Below are 19,825 nucleotides of genomic sequence, written 5' to 3' on the forward strand. Positions count from 1 at the left end.
ATCTAATTTTGAAAATGAACATTTAAATGTCTATTCTATTTTTTTTAATGTTTGTACAGTTAGTCATGCAAAGTATATATGCATATTGACATTTTGGAGAAAGATGAACATGTGCACTGTTCTTAAAAGGCTAAAACTTCAATACAGTGTCAGATTTTACGTAGAAATGTAGTCAATTGTTTGGTCATTCACGTTTCACTTTCAGTGCACATTGAGTTTTGCAAATATTCTTTCAACACAATTATAGCAATACATCTCCATTGTAGGAAAATCATCTGCCACTGTGGGTAACATTGGAAACTCTAAGGTGTATATAGATATGACACTGCAGCTCACTCTGATACCTCTGATACATCCTTCAATAAAACCAGTCGATTCGAGACAAATGTTGGGTCCACGTCATGTTTATTTTGCTGGGTTTGACAAGAGCTGATATGCAGCCTAATCTATTGTTTACACGCGACAATTTATGGGACTCACATTGCTACCACTACACTCACGCATTTCAGAGGGATGGCAAGCCTTAAACATCCCAGCGCACGTCAAAAATGACTTGATGTGAAGCAATACGCAGCAAGGACCCCTCGTTAAAACACAAACGGCGAAAACATTCTATTGACCTTAAATACAACGATAAAAAATGAACAAAATAAAACTTGCTAAAAGGAACAATGAAAAGTACATCTAAGAAGGTAAATACAATTCCATGTTTCATTTGCTATGCTATAGTTAAATGATGCTGCACAGAAGATGATGTTGGGCACACGTTGCTTTGTATTTACACCGAGGATGGAGAAGCTCTGGGGCGATGGGCGTTACAATTGTACAAGCACTATCACGCAACCCCACGCACACAAAGTACATTCCACTTACAGGCTGACGGCAACAAAAAATATATTGGTTTCCTTTTTGATGAAATCCGTAATTTCGGCAAACGAATATTTTTTTTTTATTTAAAGCTTTCGTGACTGCAGGGCTTCATATTCTTGGTTCTTTCGGTAAAGTCACGTAGAAGGGAAACAAAATAATAAAAAAAAATAAAACATTAAAATTCTCACGACGTTGACACAAGCAATCATCATCAGGTGTGAAAACCACAGCTGTGGCAACACAAGCAATCATCATCAGGTGTGAAAACCACAGCTGTAGTTTTCACACCTGATGATGATTCCTTGTGTTGCAGTCTAAACGTGAGAATTTTAATGTTTTATATTTTTCTTGCTGTGGTTTTCACACCTGATGATGATTGCTTGTGTTGCAGTCGAAACGTCGTGAGAATTTTAATGTTTTATATTTTATTATTTTTATTGTTTCCCTTCTCCGTGACTTTACCGAAAGAACCAAGAATACGAATAATTTGTTGTTGTTGCAAACTTAGAATGTTCGAACTGCTAGGCTAGATTTGCTTCTGTTAAAAGGTGCGTTCTACTCTTTGTCCGAACCCACACGTAATTTGCAGTGTAAAGTGCTTGCATACATTCCTAAAGAGAGACGAACTGCAGATCTTTTAGTGACAAATCATTTACGTGTTTCATTCTAAACGGAGCGAGCAAAAACAAAAATCAGTGGCAGTAAAATTGGGCATTAACACGTTAGAGATTTGTTGTTTACGGGCAACTGTAAAAAAAAACACTTAAAACGTATTATTCAGGGAACTAACATGGTATTAAAACACATGGCTTTTCTGACAAATGGAGAGGTGGAAATAATTATTATTATTGTGCCCATAAGAGCCGTCGTTATAGTTGCATGGTTACCATTTCCACATCTATGTTATCAGGTATTACCACCTTTCTCGTAATCCATGGCTACAGATAATTAGTCAGATATCAACCCAAATGAGCAAAACTGCATGATGTATATAATTCGATGCAATTTATATGGATAAACATTTTAGGCAAACTTTCGCCTATTTTAATGAGTCATGATGTGATTTGTTTAAAGTGAAAACATTCATGATATAATTCCTCAATAATGTCTAACACCCCCCCCCCCCCCTCACTTCTCAATGTGCATGTTCCCCCTAAGTATGCAGAGCGAATTGAGATGCACTTATAATCTTTATACATCAAAAATTCAATTTAAACTCAACTTTTCACAATTACTGGTACAGTAACATTACTTTTTCACATCAGCTATACGCCCAAATCACTTGCATACAATACACACCAGATATATGAGAACCTGCTGTATTTGCTCCATAGCCTCGATTCGGTTAACCGTCACCAAAAATTTCAGGGGGTGGGGTAGGGGGGCAATTGATTCAGGGATCACTCCCGTCCTCGTGTGTAGCATCGTGGCGAAGGTAGCGTCTCGTGGCCGCAAGGGGGTCACGCACGCTTGCCCATTGCTAACAATCGACGACTCAAAAGTACCGGGGGGGGGGGGGGTGGAAAGAGTCGAGACTCACCGCTCGCAACGTCGAACGCGCGCGTCGCGATGGAAATTAATCGAAGGATCAATGCACCCATCATAAATGTGTGTGTGTGTGCCCGACGTATACGTGCGCGTCTCGTGAACCGCGTTGTGTCTCGACTGCTCACGAGGCCGAGGGTCAACAGAGCCCAACCGAAATTCTTCCAAGGTGAACAGCAATTATTCGTAGAATAACAATTTCGACTCGCGACACGGCACCCACAACCGGTTGTCGCTCGGCTCTCAGAGAGAATGGAGAGAATGGAGAGAATGGAGAGAACCGCAGGAAGAGGGAACCACAGGCCAGTTGGGGAAGGCAGCAGTAGCCACGCGCAAAAAAAAAGATCGCCCCAAGCTCTGCGGTCCTCTCTCCATATGGAGAGTCTTTATCGGCCAATTAATGAGGAAACGAAGGTTCGCGCGCGCGCGCGCGCTCACGATGATCGTTAAAGCCGACGCTTACAACTGCTAAAGTGTTCATTAAACGCTTGAGAAATGCCATTCGAGCGCAGAACCACCCCGAGCAAGAGTGCATCAGGGTGAACGCGGTGCAGCACATGGAGGGGCGGGGTTTCTCAAGCCCGCGCCCTCTCGAGTCGTCGAAAGCGTCACACGATCGGCTTTTCGACCGGCACCTCAAAACAAGACGACGGTGGGCATTCATTTACGGGAGAGTGTGGTGGTGGTGGTGCTGCAGCAGCAGCAGCGAGCAAACAACAAGCCTTCCGAATTCGTCAAACCGATCTCTCAAACTCGCAGCACCCCAAGCCCCCTGCCCCCCCCCCCCCCCACGCTTCGGCGTCAGCTAACGAAGCGTCCCCGGCGATAGTGCGACATCGAAAAAAGCGACAGGGGGGGGGGGGGAGGGTGGAAGTCGGTCTACTAACCACCACCACCACCACCACGTGGATCTCGCGTGATGCCTCTTTTGGTGCCAGCGTCCACATTTGTACTCGGCCTGTGGGGTGTGAGAAGCTGTGCTGAAATATTTACAACGGTGGTAAAACGGAAATATCAAACGTCTGTGCTATTGGAAACCAATCTAATTTCGTTACCAGCTCCATGGCAGGACCCTTCACCCCCCCCCCCCCAGGAAGGCTGGTCACCTTTACAAAGAGAGAGTTCGAATGCCGAGGGTGTGAAAAACATTAATAAGGTCCCGAGACCCCGCCCCCACCACATCAAAAGCTGTCTGCCAAAGAAACGTTCATACATCACTGTGGCCTTAACAGCAGCAACAACCTCTAAACCTAAAACTATAACGGGAAGGATATTTATACGCCGCGGCTTGTGTAAGCTGGATTGCGCCGTGCCAACCGGTGATGAATCATCATCATCAAGCAGCAGCAGCAGCAGCCATGGTCAATCCACTGCCGGATGAAGCCTCCCCTAGCCGACGCCACTATCTCACAATCCTGCGATGTGAATAATCCACCCTAGCCACGGGCACGTGGGCCGATCTAATCGATCCGTCTCTTCTCCACTGGTTGCCCTCTCAGGAAACAACACGAATGGGAGGTAACCGATTCATTAATTCCGTCCATGGGTGTCAATGAAAACGAATATCTTCAGAACTGTGTTTTTTTTTGGCGTATTAGTCTGTCGTCCTTCCCCCGCACCGCAGGTCAAGCGCGGTTGGCTATGTACGGTGCGAAAGAAGTTCAACGTACGCACGCGTATCTCCGCGTTCGGAGGTCGACGGGCAACGCGTTTTGACGGCAATTTATCTCGGCACGAGCTCTCGTTAGAGTTCCCCCGTGGCGAGCCGGGTTCACGATTCATTGATCGTCAAACGAGCATAACAAAAAAAAGTCCGCTGAAAATTGCGGGCAAAGATTCTGGCGATCGGCTCTGTGGTCTGACACGATAGACCCGGAGGGATGCCAGCCGACCATCACGGTAATCATCCCGTTGTATCTTGATTCGTGCTTCCGCAGAGCGCACGTGATGGGGGTTCACTGTGGAGTGGATGACGAAGATGCTGCGATGCCATTTTCCTGAGGCCATTGTGTGCTCAAGTTTAGAAGAAAATCATCATTATCATACCACAAAAACTGAAAAAGTGTCATTCTCGATGGTTATCTCGTCATACGAGAGATTTTCTTGATCTCAATATGTGCTTTGCTCGCTTATAACCAAAGGCCGTAAATCGAGCCGCATTTAATTATTATCATATAGTTAACGACCTGTATATCCATTATTATTTTTATTTTCAAAAGGCGTGCTTCGAACCTTGTGGCACATTTCACGGCTCAAGATCGATTGGCCACTCACGAAGGGGGTGGTGGGGGGGGGGTGTTGGGGGTAGAGGGCTCAAACGTGAGCCCCCCCCCCCCCCTTTCCCCCACCAACTCTGTCTGGCTTTTACTCGGCAAAAATAATCTGCTTCGTCAACGCCCGGTTACGCTTCCGACCACCGCCCTCATTGCTTCCCACCTCGATGGGGCACACGCAGCAGCAGCAGCAGCAGCAGCGGCGGCGGCGGCGTTAACTGCATCGACGGAGCTCGGATGCGCGTGGTGGCGCCGGATAAAATGCGCACTGGGCGCACGCAACCACAACCACGTCAATGTAGGGCTGCCCCCAGTTGTGGTCGTGCGGCCGACCTTTGGCTCACCACCGGCCGCCCGCCGCCTTCACATTGTCACGCGGCTGTCAAGAGCGGCGCCACACGGCACGTCGCAGAGCCGTCCTGAGAAGAGCAACAATTCGTAGCGGAAGGGAGCCGCGGTGACAGTGGCGCTGTCGAGGAGGGGTTGCCGCGGTACGATGTAAGATCCCCCACGATAAATCGCGTTGTCCGTTTTGCCAAAGTATCGTGATAATCGTTTTATTACTCCTAACTTGTATTATATGACCATAATAAAGGTGTTTTTTTTTGTGTGGGGGTTTGATGGTGTAAATATAAATGCGTCGTTGAACCCGCCAACACCCGACACAGCCAATTAGTAAGGTTTGGTCACGTAAACAAAACGTGCCAATTAGTTACTACTTCAGCATTCCGGTGTGTTGGAGAGCAAACCCAGAACATTTACAATTCCATTCTGTCGTTTCGCTGCTGATTACAACCAGCCTCATCAGGCGATTAGCAAGAATTATGTTCTTTATATATGTGCATGTGAAATAAAGTTCGGTAAATAAAGTTCTAAATAAATAGCTATTGTCCAATAAAAATTAATGCTTTGCCAAATGCTTTATTCATGGAAATTCTAGGACGTAACAATTTTCGTAGTCTTTTAAACTATTATTTATTGTGTGGCTGCCAGCATCTGCTTTATCGGTTGTAACGCCGCGAGGCTTAGAAAGATGCGCGCAGTCGACTTTTGTTCTGAGTGGAGAGCAGTTGAAAAACTTAAGCGAAATTTAATTGCACTGGAAGTATAGCAACAGCACAAAGCACTATTTCGGTAAAATTGTGAAATACAATTGGGTTATTGGAATACGACAAAGCAAGAATCATGGTACCATGAAATTTCATATCGGTTCATAGCGTGAAAATATGTACACTGTGGCAACCACGCTTTGCTGATAGCTTTATCACAGGACAAACATTTGCTGGAATGAAACCACATCCATCGATAAGTTCTGCAGCCTGCATTGTAATGGAAGCCACGTGCTTGGCTTCACACAATCCAAAGGTTTCCAGTTTTGTAGCCAGCATCTGCTACCTCTGTCTCAGAACCTAGCTCTGCAGAGCGATAAATCTTACAAGCCAACCAAACAGTCATAACAGCACTAGGCATAAGGACGAGAAAATAACATCAATGGTTGCATTTGACTGAAGATAAAATCAAGGTCACAATATAGAACATTGACCGGCAAAAAATCCACTTACCGAGGCTTTTTTTCTTTTTCTTTTGTAACGTTACAATTTAATACACTTTGCCAAAAAATATGTTCACCGATGCTTGCCTTGGAAACCAAAAACACAGACGCAATTAAACCGTATCGTGCAGCCCCTAGCCAACGGTGAAATAGACCACGACGATGATCAGCGACATGGAAGTTTTATCGAGAAGCACTTACAGAAAGTTTTACTTTAATCCCGCAAAATTCCCAGAGAGCGGTTAGGGGAGGAAGAGGGGGGGGGGGGGTGGTGATGTCCCCAAATTGCCGCACCAACTTATGCACCAGTGTGAATTACACCACGGAGAAATAGAGATTGCGCAATAATCACTGTCCAGAAGAGTTCCCTATGTTGTTGCCTCCTATAAAATTTAAGACAAACTAATTCGAAACCACGGTATTATATATATCTTAAAAGGTGCGCTCAATAATCACAACAAATACAATGTGCTACTATAGCCGCCAGTGGGTGTATAACATTTAGATTCTAAATGCAATTCTTGCAATGCTACTAACTGTAAATATCTGTCTCTCCCCTCCTGTTTTAGGCCCAAGCTTGTTGTCAGGACATGACACTGGCCTGTTTCCGTCGTACACCACGATTCCCTACGAAAATGCGAAAAACCTGGACCCCCGCGTCGCCCTTTGTGATGGCGCTGCCGGCCAGAACTGAGCAGCGAATTACACCGCAAACGCCACCACCGCCACCGCCGCCGCCGCCGCCACCCACACACCCACCCCCCACAGCCACGACCGCACGTCGGAACGCGTCGCTCGCACGCCACGTTTAGTACGGCGGAGCTTGTCAAGTGAGCCAAGCGAGCACGAACGGCTTTACGGCTGCCTACCGTCTTACATTTAACTTCCGCCGCACTCTCTTCTTGAATTTTCGCGCCGAGTGGATTGACGCCCCCAGGGAGCGGGATGGGCCGACAGTGTGGGGCGGAATAACCGGGACTCTTGAACATACCCATATACTGCTCACGGTTTCAAATGACAACACTTGCTGCAGTATACACCTAACATTCAACACAAATAATATATCGTAGCCTCTACAGTGGGGGGGGGATGGTTGGTTCAACGTGGGTGGACATGAGAGGTTGATGCCAAGCAGGACCATCGCCGAACATAACGGACGTGGAAATTCTATACCAGGCGGTGTCGGTGCTGCTGCTGCTGCGACGGGAGGGCTGTGATTACAGAGGAGCGCTCGCAAAGGAAGCTCTCGCCATGGTTTTATTTTCACGCCGTGGGGGGAGGGGGGGTGGTGCAAAAAAAAGTGGAAGCCCATCCGCTACACCGAATTGTTTGCTGGGAATGCAATAGCCAGTGGGGGATCAAAGGGTTACAGGATAACAGTTTTTTGCCCAAAGTTCTCGAAAGAGCTATTACGTCCCTTGGGCAAAATGCTAAACCTCGACTCGGGTGGCTTCGTGTGGGATTTTATTGGTGGGTGGCGAATGGAGGGCGGTGGGGATTGTAATCTCCGTTTGCTATCGCGAGCGGAAAATACCCACTGTGACGATTAAATTACAACATAAATGTTATGTTTCTGTTTAATTCTCGGCTAAAATTTATCATAGAAACTAATGTGATTTCTACCCTTATACGCAGGTAGGAAAAAGCATTAATTTTAAAACAACAGCGACAGAACACCTGGGTTAAAACCGCAGTACAGGTATATCCCTCGATTTACGAAAGAAAAAACACGTCTATCGAAATTTCGCAAATTGAAATGGCTTTTCCCATTAATTTAATACAAAAGTTTGGAGTGTGTTTCGGACAGTCATTCCAACTCTGCTCCGAACTTAAAAATGCACACCTATATCCGATTTCGCAATACAAAAAAAGAAAACAATATTAAAACGATTGAATACTAATTAATTTGAAGCAAAAATTATAAACACTTTCGGGGGAACTCGCCACAAGATCGGGCTGCACGGTGGCGTTTCCACTGCCGCACTGCAGGGGACACCGTGGCACTGCACAACGAGAGCCTCCCCCCGGGGGGTGGCGGTTCTCGTTTGACCTCACGGGCACGTGCCGCGGTGACACCTCGTTTACGCGCAAATTCGATTTTGTTCATCAAAAAGTGTCCCTAAGTTGTCGACTGCGTTCGTGGGAAATTTCGTGAAAACCGAACGTTTGTAAATCGAGGAGGGACACCCTGTACTATGCGGGGGGCGGGGGGCGGGGGGAACCCGTCACCACGAATACACGACGACTCAAAATAAATAACGGTCCCAGATTACGCTTCCTACAACAAGGCGAGCGTCTCCGCTCCGTGTCACGAAAACAAAATGTAGCGCACTCATCATCTACACCGGTGGTGGTGGTGGTGGTGGTAGTGGGGAGGAGGTTTGCGTCAAGCGGGGGGGTGGGGGGGGGAGAAGGGGAGACCGCGGGCTGAATTATTTTTTTCCCCGACCATTAATTGTCAGCACTGACAGTGTACTCGGTATTCGTACGCATACGTCGCTCGGCATAGCAGGAAAATACGAATCGTTCCCCAATGTGCTTCCTAACGGACGCGTGCGTGCGTGCGTGTGTGCGTGCGTATGCGCGTGCAGGAAAAATATGCTGCGCTACGAACCGGGCGACCCGAATTAGACTCCTGCTCACGGCCAGCAACCGATTAGCACGGTTGGCCACGTACGGTTCGAAAGAAGTTCAACATACGTATGTAGTGGATTAACACGCGCATACAGGGGGGGAATGGGAAAGACGCGCGAGTTGTGGACGGTGGGGTTACGTCGGGCCGGCCAGGTGTGGCGGCAGGGAAACTGTGCGGTAATGACGGGACAATTAAGCCGGGGAGCGATGTCCGGCTGTGATTGGCTGGGGTTGTTGTCAAGGACGAGGTGGCGCCGGAATGTCTGGGAATTAGAGGGGGGCAAGTAACAGGTGCGGGGGGACGCGGGGCGTCGGTGGCACGCGGCCTAATTCATTGGTGGGTAATGAGAACGGGGATATATTCGGGAGACGGGAAGAACGAGGGGAGTTGCGGTTGGGACTGGAACGACGGAGGTGTGGGAGAAACGGGGAGAAGACATAGGAGACAGAACAGCTAGCAGTGAAGCAGAGACTGGCAGAGACAAGGAGTGACTGAGAGGGATAGAGACAAGCAGAGACAAGGAGCGACTGAGAGTGATAGAGACAAGCAGAGACAAGGAGTGGGACAGAGAGAGACAGAGAGAGACATAGCTACAGAGAGGGTACGGAGAGAGACAGGGAGAGATAAACAGAGTGAGACACAGAGGGACAGAGTGAGACAGACAGAGATATAGCTACAGAGAGGGTACGGAGAGAGACAGGGAGAGATAACCAGAGTGAGACACAGAGAGACAGAGTGAGACAGAGGGAGACAGAGAGAGTCATAGACACAGAGAGAGTGAAAGAGAGAGACAGGGAGAGATAGATGCAGTGAGTCAGAGAGAGACAGAGTGGGAGACGGAGAGAGACAGAGACAGCGAGTGACGGGGAGAGACAGAGACAGCGAACGACGGGGAGAGACAGGGGCAGCGAGTGACGGAGAGAGGGACAGAGACAGCGAGCGACGGAGAGAGAGACAGAGACAGCGAGTGACGGAGAGAGACAGGGACAGCGAGTGACGGAGAGAGACAGAGACAGCGAGCGACGGAGAGAGAGACAGAGACAGCGAGCGACGGAGAGAGAGACAGAGACAGCGAGCGACGGAGAGAGACAGAGACAGCGAGCGACGGAGAGAGACAGAGACAGCGAGCGATGGAGAGAGACAGGGACAGCGAGTGACGGAGAGAGAGACAGGGACAGCGAGCGACGGAGAGAGGGACAGAGACAGCGAGCGACGGAGAGAGAGACAGAGACAGCGAGCGACGGAGAGAGACAGAGACAGCGAACAACGGAGAGAGACAGAGACAGCGAGCGATGGAGAGAGACAGGGACAGCGAGTGACGGAGAGAGGGACAGAGACAGCGAGCGACGGAGAGAGACAGAGACAGCGAGCGACGGAGAGAGACAGAGACAGCGAGCGACGGAGAGAGACAGAGACAGCGAGCGATGGAGAGAGACAGGGACAGCGAGTGACGGAGAGAGGGACAGAGACAGCGAGCGACGGAGAGAGACAGAGATAGCGAGTGACGGAGAGAGGGACAGAGACAGCAAGCGACGGAGAGAGACAGGGACAGCGAGTGACGGAGAGAGGGACAGAGACAGCGAGCGACGGAGAGAGACAGGGACAGCGAGTGACGGAGAGAGACAGACAGCGAGCGACGGAGAGAGACAGTTGGAGACAGGGGAGGAAGCGGAGCGAACGAGACGGACGGAGCACAAACAGAGGAACTGTGAAGTTATAGACATAATGTGGAGAGTGGTAATAAAAGTGGTGTCGGAGAAAATAATAGTTGTCCGCGTGAAGTCGACCACTACACATACATAGCAACGCCAGTGGCGATTTATGTGAACCAGTCCTGGGCCTCCCCTAGGTTGACTTGGCCTTAAACGAGTACCTGGTACGATGTTAAACATCATAACTAGGGAGACAAAGGAGGCCGGGCGTGGTGCTGGCCACATCGCCCCTCATGTACTGTGCCAGCAATCATAAGGTGACTGCAGCAATTCATATTAATGTTATTTTTTGTTATTTTCTTTGAACTTATCTACGTGACTTTACCGAAAGACCCAAAGAATAATCATAAGGTGCTTGCAAAAAGCACCTGCCCCAAGAGTCAGTTAAGATCTTTGTCTTCGTAAATATCCAATGGACGGTACAAAGCTCGGTTGATAGAGTAACAGAGCTGGGAGAATCGTTCAATTTGTGAGTTCGACTCCTCGCGAGTGTACCGGTGTCATGGCAACCCGTCATTTAGGGGAAGATCAAATGAGCTGGGGGGGGGGGGGCATTCAGGGGCAGTGAGGGGCAGTCAGCTAGTGAGGGGCAGTCAGCTAGCAAGGGGCAGGAGCAGTGGCAAGAGGGGGTAATTGCAGGGCTGCACCTTTTCCTTGCTGGGACGCACCACGTGGTGGAATTCAAACAGTGGTTGGTCCTCCGGACAGACTGATCTCCGTCTTAAGAACGTGGAATGTCCACCACTGGATGAAGACCACCGGGCAGATACGAGCTACACACAATACTTATTTGGAGGACGAGGGATGTCACCGGCTTTTATCGCCAGCGTTTTTTCTTCTACGCCGAGGGACGTTACGTATACGTCGCGTAGTTTTGCTGCTACCTTTGTGCATTTCATCACCTCATTAATATCATCGTCGTCGTCGTCGTCATCGTCGTACCGATCGCTCCGCGGGCGCCCCCCCGACCCCTAGAAGGTCAGGGTCGAGTCGTCCCACTCGAGCTGCTCACGGGGGGCGTGCCGCGGCTGCTGCTGCTCCACAGAGGCGCGCACCCCGGCCTCCCCGTCTCCCTCCTCGGCGCCGCTCTCCTCCGACTCGGCGGCCGTGATGTCGTCCTCCTCCTCCTCTTCCTCTTCTTCCTCCTCCTCTTCCTCCTCCTCCTCCTCCTCCTCTTCTTCCTCTTCCTCCTCGGCGTCTGCCTCCACTTCGCTCTCCGCCTCGCTCGCCTGCTCGCCGCCGTACGACTGCGGGGCAAGCGGACGGCGTTGCGCGACGGGGGAGGAAGCAAGGGGGACAATGCGGTGAGTTCGTGCAGACCGGCGTGTCGCACCGACGTTCGTCGATTGAACGTTCACCAATTCTGCTCGCAACTCTAGAAATGGAAGGGAGGAGAAGGATGTGGGAGCCACGGTGGCGAGATGTTAACTACCTTGCCTGGTTTACAGGAGGTCGTGGGTTTGATCCCGATCCTGACGCCCATATATCTGCAGTTTGCATGTCTCACTCTCACCGTGGCCACGTGGATTTCTCTCCAAGTCCTCCGGTTTTTAACCTCCACATTTCGAATCAACAAAATGTGTTCAGAGTATTTGGCCACTATGAATTTCCACGTGATAAGCCACTTCGTTGAGCTATCATTTGTGGCCAGGTTGCTTCTGAAAAAGAGATTAAATAGTTCAGTGGGCCTTAGCTGGTAAAATAAAAATATATATTTTATACTTTAGTTTAGACTTGACCTGCAGAGAGAACCACAATGCGTTTTTAATTAATTGCTTTTTTTATTTACTGCCACCAACAACGTGCAGACAGTCACTTAAATATATGAATAATTAAAGTATGATAATTAACGTGTGATAACTTTAAACCTCCATTGTGAAGCAATATGCAGCACCAATTTACGTAATAATTAAAAATCCACCACACACTGTCTTCAGAAGGGGATTGCGAATTTTAAGTCTGCAAAACATATCGCGGAATTAACGTGCATATTTACACGGCAAATGACAATTCCCTGATGACCAGCTGCTATTTCATAATTATACTAATCGAAAAAGTTTTAAACTTTTTTTTTTGCCTGGAACATGCAGTTCTGTGTTCTAAAGCTTCAGATTACGTGTTCTTTCAGGCAGGGTTTTTTTGTGCGTGCTCTTAAATCTACAAGTCATTCACAGCACACAGACAAAGACTGCCCACATAGCTCCTAAACAGACCATTGGGACAAGTGCTGTGAGAAGCGAGCACCAATGAAGGAGCTCCCCAGTGCTGATGTTTTTTACACACACACATTATACTAATTTCAGGCTAAATTGAACCACAGGAGGCCCACAACTCGCCACTGATGTTAGCCGTAGCTGGGAATACTGCACGTGTCAGGTCACCCGGTTCGTAGTGAGCTAACCGCTGTGCCACTGTTCCCCAGGACCGGTTCAGATAATCGTCACTGGGGCGGTGTTGGCCGTGAGCAGGAATCGAACCCGGGTCGCCAGGTTCATAGGGCAGCGCGCTAACCGCTACACGACTGCTCCCCACACACACACACACACAGACACACACTAACATCTTAACATTTCATTTGTAGCCCTTGGCCAATCCACTGGTAGATCAGGGCTTCCCCAGGTCTTTTGGTTATGAGTGTTTATTGACCATACTTCACCACACTGGTCAATGGTCAGTGCAGGTTAAGAAATGGGGATGGCGGTGGGGGGCGGGGGGGGGGGCGGACGACGACAGTGCAGATATCACTCCCCACCGATGCTAACCGTCGCTGGAAATCGAACTTGGGTGACCAGATTCGTAGGACAGTGCGCTAACACCGCTGCGCCGCCGCTCCAAACCTCTGTACATTTGGTACAGACATCATAACCCTCTGCGGCACGGTTGCCACATTGCTTATCTGGGAAATAAAATAAATTACGAGCTCGGATATGAAGCATCTCGTGGATAATCGGTATTTAAAGGTGTACACATCTACTAATGTGCACAAAAACATTCCCCAGACAAGAAAGTCTTTTTAATTGTAAAAACCCTTTGCAGGCTTTATTAATACTTATCACGTCCACGCACCCTGAATGTGTTAGAAGTGGCATTGTGGAGCTATTTGCTTTAATAAGATTATTTAGTATTCGGGGGAACTTGCCCGAAGCTTAGGGGTGAGATCGAGGCTCTCTGCCGAAGTGTTGGGGACAAAAAAAGATAAATTAAAATGACCGGCATGATCTTTTTCGCTGGCGAGTGTTAAACGCAACAGGCGATGTGGCGAGACATCGGTCGACACCGGCAGCGCAAGGCAACGCGCGTTGCCGTACTTCACAGCGGCACGCGATGGTCAACGTAATATCCATTAGTTGTTCTCGGTGTTCACATTGTTGCCGGTGATATTCTCGATAATGTGTTAATTTGGTCACGTTTTCGCTTATTTACCCAGGAAAGCCTCACAGAGTCTCGATACCATCTGTTTCCAGGACGGTCCTGCCACGTTTTTTTTTGTCCACGGTCGGGGCGGGGCGGGGGGGGCGATGTTTGCCATTAGGTTTAATTCCAAATGAGACATTTTCAAGTAATTTGTCAGCGTGGGGATGATTGGCCAACACATTGCATGTAAAGAAATGAAGAAATTAGTTTTCAATCCAGACGATTTAAAAGTGCATAATATCGGAAGGAAGAGCGTTGCAGACGGCCGCAGAAGCTCATCCAGAAAGGGCGCGAGGCGGTGACCGTCTTTGTATGATGGGCAGCCAAAAGCCGCTGCAGTTGGAGGGGCGGGGGGGGGGGGAGGCATCGTATAGAAGTTGAGAACCACGCCACGAGGAGGTTACCATTGAGAAAGTGGAGCCCAACTAAGTGACTTACCGTGTGGACATTTATAGCAGCCAAATACTGTAAACGCACGTCGATTCTAAATGTGGAGGGATAAAACCGGAAAACCCGGATAAAAATCCACGCGACGACTGGGAGAGACACGTCAACTCCAAACATACAAAATAAACAGCAGGCGTCAGGGGGTTGTAATCGAACCCAGGACCTCCAGTATACCAGGCGAGGCAGTAAACATCTCGCTACCGTAGGGCGGTATTGTGTGGCGAGGGAGGGTGGGGCGCGTGGCGGTTACCTCCATGGGGTTGACGGTGATGGTGAGCGCCGAGTCGTCCCAGTCCATCTCGTTGTCGCGGGAGCCCTCCTGCTCACGTGCTCCGCGCTGGTTGGCCGAGCGGGCGCGCACGACGCCCAGCACGATGGCGAAGACGAGGAAGCCCACGCACAGAACGATGACCACCGTGGCCGTGCCGGGGATGGCTGGGGGGCGGAGCGGTGCGTGGGCGCGCGGGAGAGAGAGCCGGGGGCGAGAGGGAATCGCGTAAATAAATGAGCGATTGGAAATTAAACGGTCCACGCCAATGCGTGACAATTGCGAATGACAGGAAAGAGCAAATAAATGCGTTAAACAAACAGGTGACTGTCGTGTCCTTAGTGACAGAGAGACCAATCTGTTAGCTTTGGCGAACCAGGTGATCAAGGATCGAGTCTCGATAGAGTCTCGATAGAGTTTCGATAGAGTCTCGGTTGCGCAAGAGTGACCTGGGTCACCACAATGGCAAAAGTGATTAAACTAAACATAAAGTTAATGTATGCATCGTGTGTGTGGGTGATGTGTTTATCGTGTGTGCCGCACGTGTCTGGCGATGTGTGTATCACGTGTGTATCACGTGTGTATCACGTGATTGGTGACGCGTGTATTGCTTGTGCCACATGTTCCGCGTGGCTGGTGACATGTGCATCACGTATGCCCGCGCGTGGCCGCTTGCGGTGTGCGCGCGGTCACCGTTGCTGTGCGCCGTCGCCGTGAGGCTGTGTCCCGAGAGCTCGGGGTAGTGAACCGAGTGAACGAATTCGGGCTGCACGCGCGCGTGGTTCACGTGCTCCGACGCACGCACCACATGCAGCACCGTCACCTGCGGCACACGCAAGGACACACGCGCAAGCACAGCGTGAGCCTCGCCCAGCCGAGACGATGATGACGATGACGATGACGATCGATATAATATCATCAACAACAATCGAGGATTAATTTCGCGCTCGATATTTCCCGAAACGCTGCTAAGGCTGCTGTGGAGTTGGGATTATCTGCCTACGGCACTCTACCCACTAGAGCACAAGGAACGTCCATTCATAACAATCCTATATTATTGTCCCCTATTGTCTTTGTCTTATAATCCTTATCAAGATGTTTAAAGGAACATAGGGAAGAATGAGGGCAACAACAAAAAAGGCGAGATGGATGTGGCGTGGCTGAAATAATTCCCCGCGACGGCGTTCCGGACCGTTCTGGCTAAAATCGAGCCACCGAGCACGACGCTGCCACATCGCAGGACTGTGAGAGACGTTTGAGATTAATTTGAAAGATGATTAAAAGCCCACCTCTTCAATGCATCTCTCAGATCCTGCACACACGCGTGTAAGTTGAGCTGGGCATCACCGTTCACCATGTCATTCCTTGAGTTTAGTAAATGTTTCTTTTATTATAACTTAAACATTTTTTAAAACTCATATTACCTATGTTACATTCCTGTTATTTTGAACTCAAAAGTCATATTTTATATATTATATATGTTTATAATTCATGTAAATGTAATTCTATGCAAATATGCATTCCTTATTAATGTGATGTGCACGATATAAATATAGACTGATTGATAGAGCAATGGCTTGGAGAGGAGGCCTGAATCCAGCAATGGATTGATCATGTCTGTTGCTTATGATGCTGATGATGACGACAATAAGAGGAATAAAAATGACACAACCTTTCATGTAGAAAAAAAAATCACGTGTACATTGTCTTCCAGTAGCTCTCCACTGGTAAAAAAATTACTCCCTACTCATCCTTCTCAGGTCAATATTATATTTAACATCAGTTCATTTCGACGTGCATTGACCCACATCGACTCAAATTAACCTTTCGCATCTCGTCACAGCTCTTTTTAAGATAGTTCGTTTCGATCTCGTCGGGGGGAAATGCCAATACGAAACGCAAAGTGCAGCGCGGCATGTGATCCCTGCGAAGGTTCATTCATGAGTGAGCGCTCTATAACGACGGTGGTGATGAGTAGTACCAGTGAATTGGACATTGGCTGCAGAAGCATCACAATATCTTATTTTATATGATATTTAGAGAGTCCCTTAGCTCAAAGCGCTTTAGGTAGTTTAACAGCGGTCACACGACGAGTGACTTCGACGGCAAGGGTGCGCACTAAAGGGCCGAGAGGAATGAGTGACCGTAACAGAGGGCACGTGTGGGAGTCACGGAAGTGCAGGGGTGGGATGGGAAGGGGTGGAGGGGCGAGGGGGGGAGGGAAGGGAATGGGCGATGGAGAAGAGATGGTGAGGCTTTAAGAATGGAATGAGAAGTTAAGGAGGGAGGACTGCTTAATGTACAGGGGAACAGATTCGATTTGAAATAAATACTTATTTGTGTGTGAAATTAAATTACATTTCCCATGAGCCTCCACTACTTAGACGGCATCTAATTATGATCTTTATATTTGTCTTTTACCCATATCTTCCAATTTGACAAACAATTTAGCTGTCACGATTTCAGGGTTTGCGATTTGATTCAAGGATCATTAAATGTTCGTGTCCCGTATTTACCATCTAATTTGAGCTATTTCGGTTTTTTTTATTTTCTCATTTGTGTATAATTATTATGACCACAATGTCTGTCACGTGATGGCCAAACTGATACTTTCATTCTCAGAGCTGCAATTGAACCAAAACTAAGCACAGAAGCAAATTTACCGTGATGTTTCGTTTCCCTTGTGCGGTCATTGGTGACCGGGCTGAGACCATCAAAACTCTCTTTCCGTTGCGAAGCCAGTTTAACTACAGGGTAGCAATATCAGTTTCGACATTGTTGCATGATGGCTTACTCCCGTCAACAGTAGTGCGGACAACATTTGGCGGTTTCGGTTTAAACCCAGTTTGGTCCTTTGACCTCTGAAGCCATCCCGGCCATTGCTAGGATTGCTCGCATGAAACTCTTGACCACTATAGCACACAATTCCAAGAATGAAACTATAAACCATATTTATTTTACCAGGTAAGGCCCGCCTGAGCTATATAGCTCTTTTTCAGAAGCGACCTGGCCACAAACGACAGCTCAACAAAGTGACACATCACGTGGACATTTGGAGCAGCCAAATAGTCTAAACTCATGTTTCTAAATGTGGAGGAAAAAAAACCCGAAGTAACGCGGGGGAAAAAATCGGCAACCACGGGGAGAGAGACCATGCCAACTCCAAATACAAAGGCGTCAAGGGTCTGGATCGAACCCACGACCACCTGTATACCAGGGCGAGGTAAGTTAACATTTTTACACCGTGGCGCCTTCAAAAACGACGGGCGAGAGTGCGCGGGGAACACGGCTAGTCGCAGCGGCGCCCATGCGGACAAGCGCCGGGGGTGGGGTGGGGGGCCTGGCGTCCGTGTCTCACGTCGAGCGGCAGGCTGTTGCTGGCGTAGCGGCCGTTGAGCTCGGAGCACGTGAGCCGGAAGCGGCGCTCGAACAGCGAGTCCGGGTTGTTGTGCAGGTAGCGCACAGTGCGCAGCACACGCTCGTAGCTCGCCAGGCTCTCCACTCCTGTGAGGAGGGAGAGGAGAGCAGAGGGGAGTGGAGAGCAGAGGGGGAAGGAGGGAGGAGAAGAGTCAGGATTAGAACGGCAATGTCTACCTCGGCCTGTCAGTTCCGTACTCCGAGAGTGCCGCTTCTACCGTTGGGAATTAACTGCCAGTGGTTTTTCTATTCTCATGCCATGCATTTTGTAATTCTCTGAATTGTGGAATTATTTTTTCCAATGTTTTTGGAATTCTATCTTTGCGGATTTCGAAATCCTATCTGCTGATATTTGGACATTTTTTTCCCATGATTTTATTTCTGAAATGTTTTCCCCGTGACATGTTTCAAATTCTTTGGTTTTTGGAATAATGTTCCAATGATATCTGGATTTCTTTCCCCATACGATTTGGAGTTAGCTCCCTATCGGTGAGTGAATGAATGTAACATTTGAAAACACTCACACAGTGGAATTTGCCCACTGCACTATGATTACAGTGATCCAACTTTACTTCCTAGCCATGAATATAACATCAGTGAGAGTGACAGGTAATATCTGAGAACCAGTTCTCAGCTTCCTTTTCTCAAACCCGCACTGACCAGCATGGTGAAACATGATCAAACAAACCCCAATGTCCAACATTGCAAAGGGCAGCCTTTCATCCAGCAGTGTATTGACAAATAACTGTAAATTATTATCATCATAACTATTATTTACCTGTTGGGGCATCCATCCGTGGTGGAGAGATGTTAACTACCTCGCTTGGTATACAGGAAGTCGTGGGTACAATCCCGACCCTGACGCCTGTATATTTGGCGTTTGCATGTTCTCCCCGTGGTCGCGTAGATTTTTCTCCGAGTCCCCCTGGTTAAATTTCGATTTTAAGCTTTCGTGACTGCAAGGATTCATCTTCTTTGGTTCTTTCGGTAAAGTCACGTAGAATGAGAATAAAATAATAAATTAACAAAATAAAATAACACAATAAAATTCTCACGACGTTTCGACCACAACACAAGTGGCCTTCATCAGGTGAAGGGACGAGACTGTCTCCAGCACTGTCCTCGAGACAGTCTCGTCCCTTCACCTGATGAAGGCCACTTGTGTTGTGGCCGAAACGTCGTGGGAATTTTATTGTGCTATTTTATTTGATTAATTTATTATTTTATTCTCATTCTACGTGACTTTACCGAAAGAACCAAAGAAGATCCCCCCGGTCATTCCCTCCACATTTGCAACCACGCGTGAGGAGTATTTGTCTGCTAGACATTTCCACGTGATTGGCCACTTCGTCGAGCTATCACTTGCGGCCAGGTCGCTTCTGAAAAAAAAGCTCTACCACTCAGTGGGCCTTACCTGGTAAAAAAAACAAAAACAAATATTCTCACGTGACTTTAGACTTGATTCGAAGCTTTCGTGACTGCAGGAATTACTCTTTGGTTTTTTCGGTAAAGTCACGTATAAGTAAGAAATAATAAAATAACATAATAGCGTACGACGTTTCGGTTGCAACACAAGCAGCCATCATCAGGTACAGAAGAGCTAAATTTACGAGAGAGAGGAAACACATAACCCCAGATGTATATACAGACACCCAAGTAGAACAGCGGACACAGAGAGAGAATCACACCAAA

At 48.3% G+C, this 19,825-nt stretch overlaps 1 protein-coding gene across 1 annotated transcript in view; it reads right to left on the reverse strand.

Annotated features, from left to right (window-relative positions):
• Positions 1–388: 388 nt before the first annotated feature.
• Positions 389–19,825, reverse strand: part of CLSTN1 (calsyntenin 1) — a 154,419-nt gene continuing 134,982 nt past the window's right edge. Inside the window, exons 14-17 of the mRNA XM_032962242.2 lie at positions 18,075–18,220; positions 15,410–15,539; positions 14,699–14,883; positions 389–11,834 (exon numbers count right to left, since the gene is read on the reverse strand). Coding sequence (XP_032818133.1) covers positions 11,559–11,834; positions 14,699–14,883; positions 15,410–15,539; positions 18,075–18,220 — 737 coding nt within the window. The 3' untranslated portion in view covers positions 389–11,558. The remainder of the gene's footprint in view (positions 11,835–14,698; positions 14,884–15,409; positions 15,540–18,074; positions 18,221–19,825) is intronic.

This window comes from Petromyzon marinus, chromosome 28 (genome assembly GCF_048934315.1).
Source record: "Petromyzon marinus isolate PM22_M1 ecotype Great Lakes invasive population chromosome 28, UKy_Petmar_22M1.pri1.0, whole genome shotgun sequence".
In the NCBI taxonomy this organism is placed as follows: domain Eukaryota; kingdom Metazoa; phylum Chordata; class Hyperoartia; order Petromyzontiformes; family Petromyzontidae; genus Petromyzon; species Petromyzon marinus.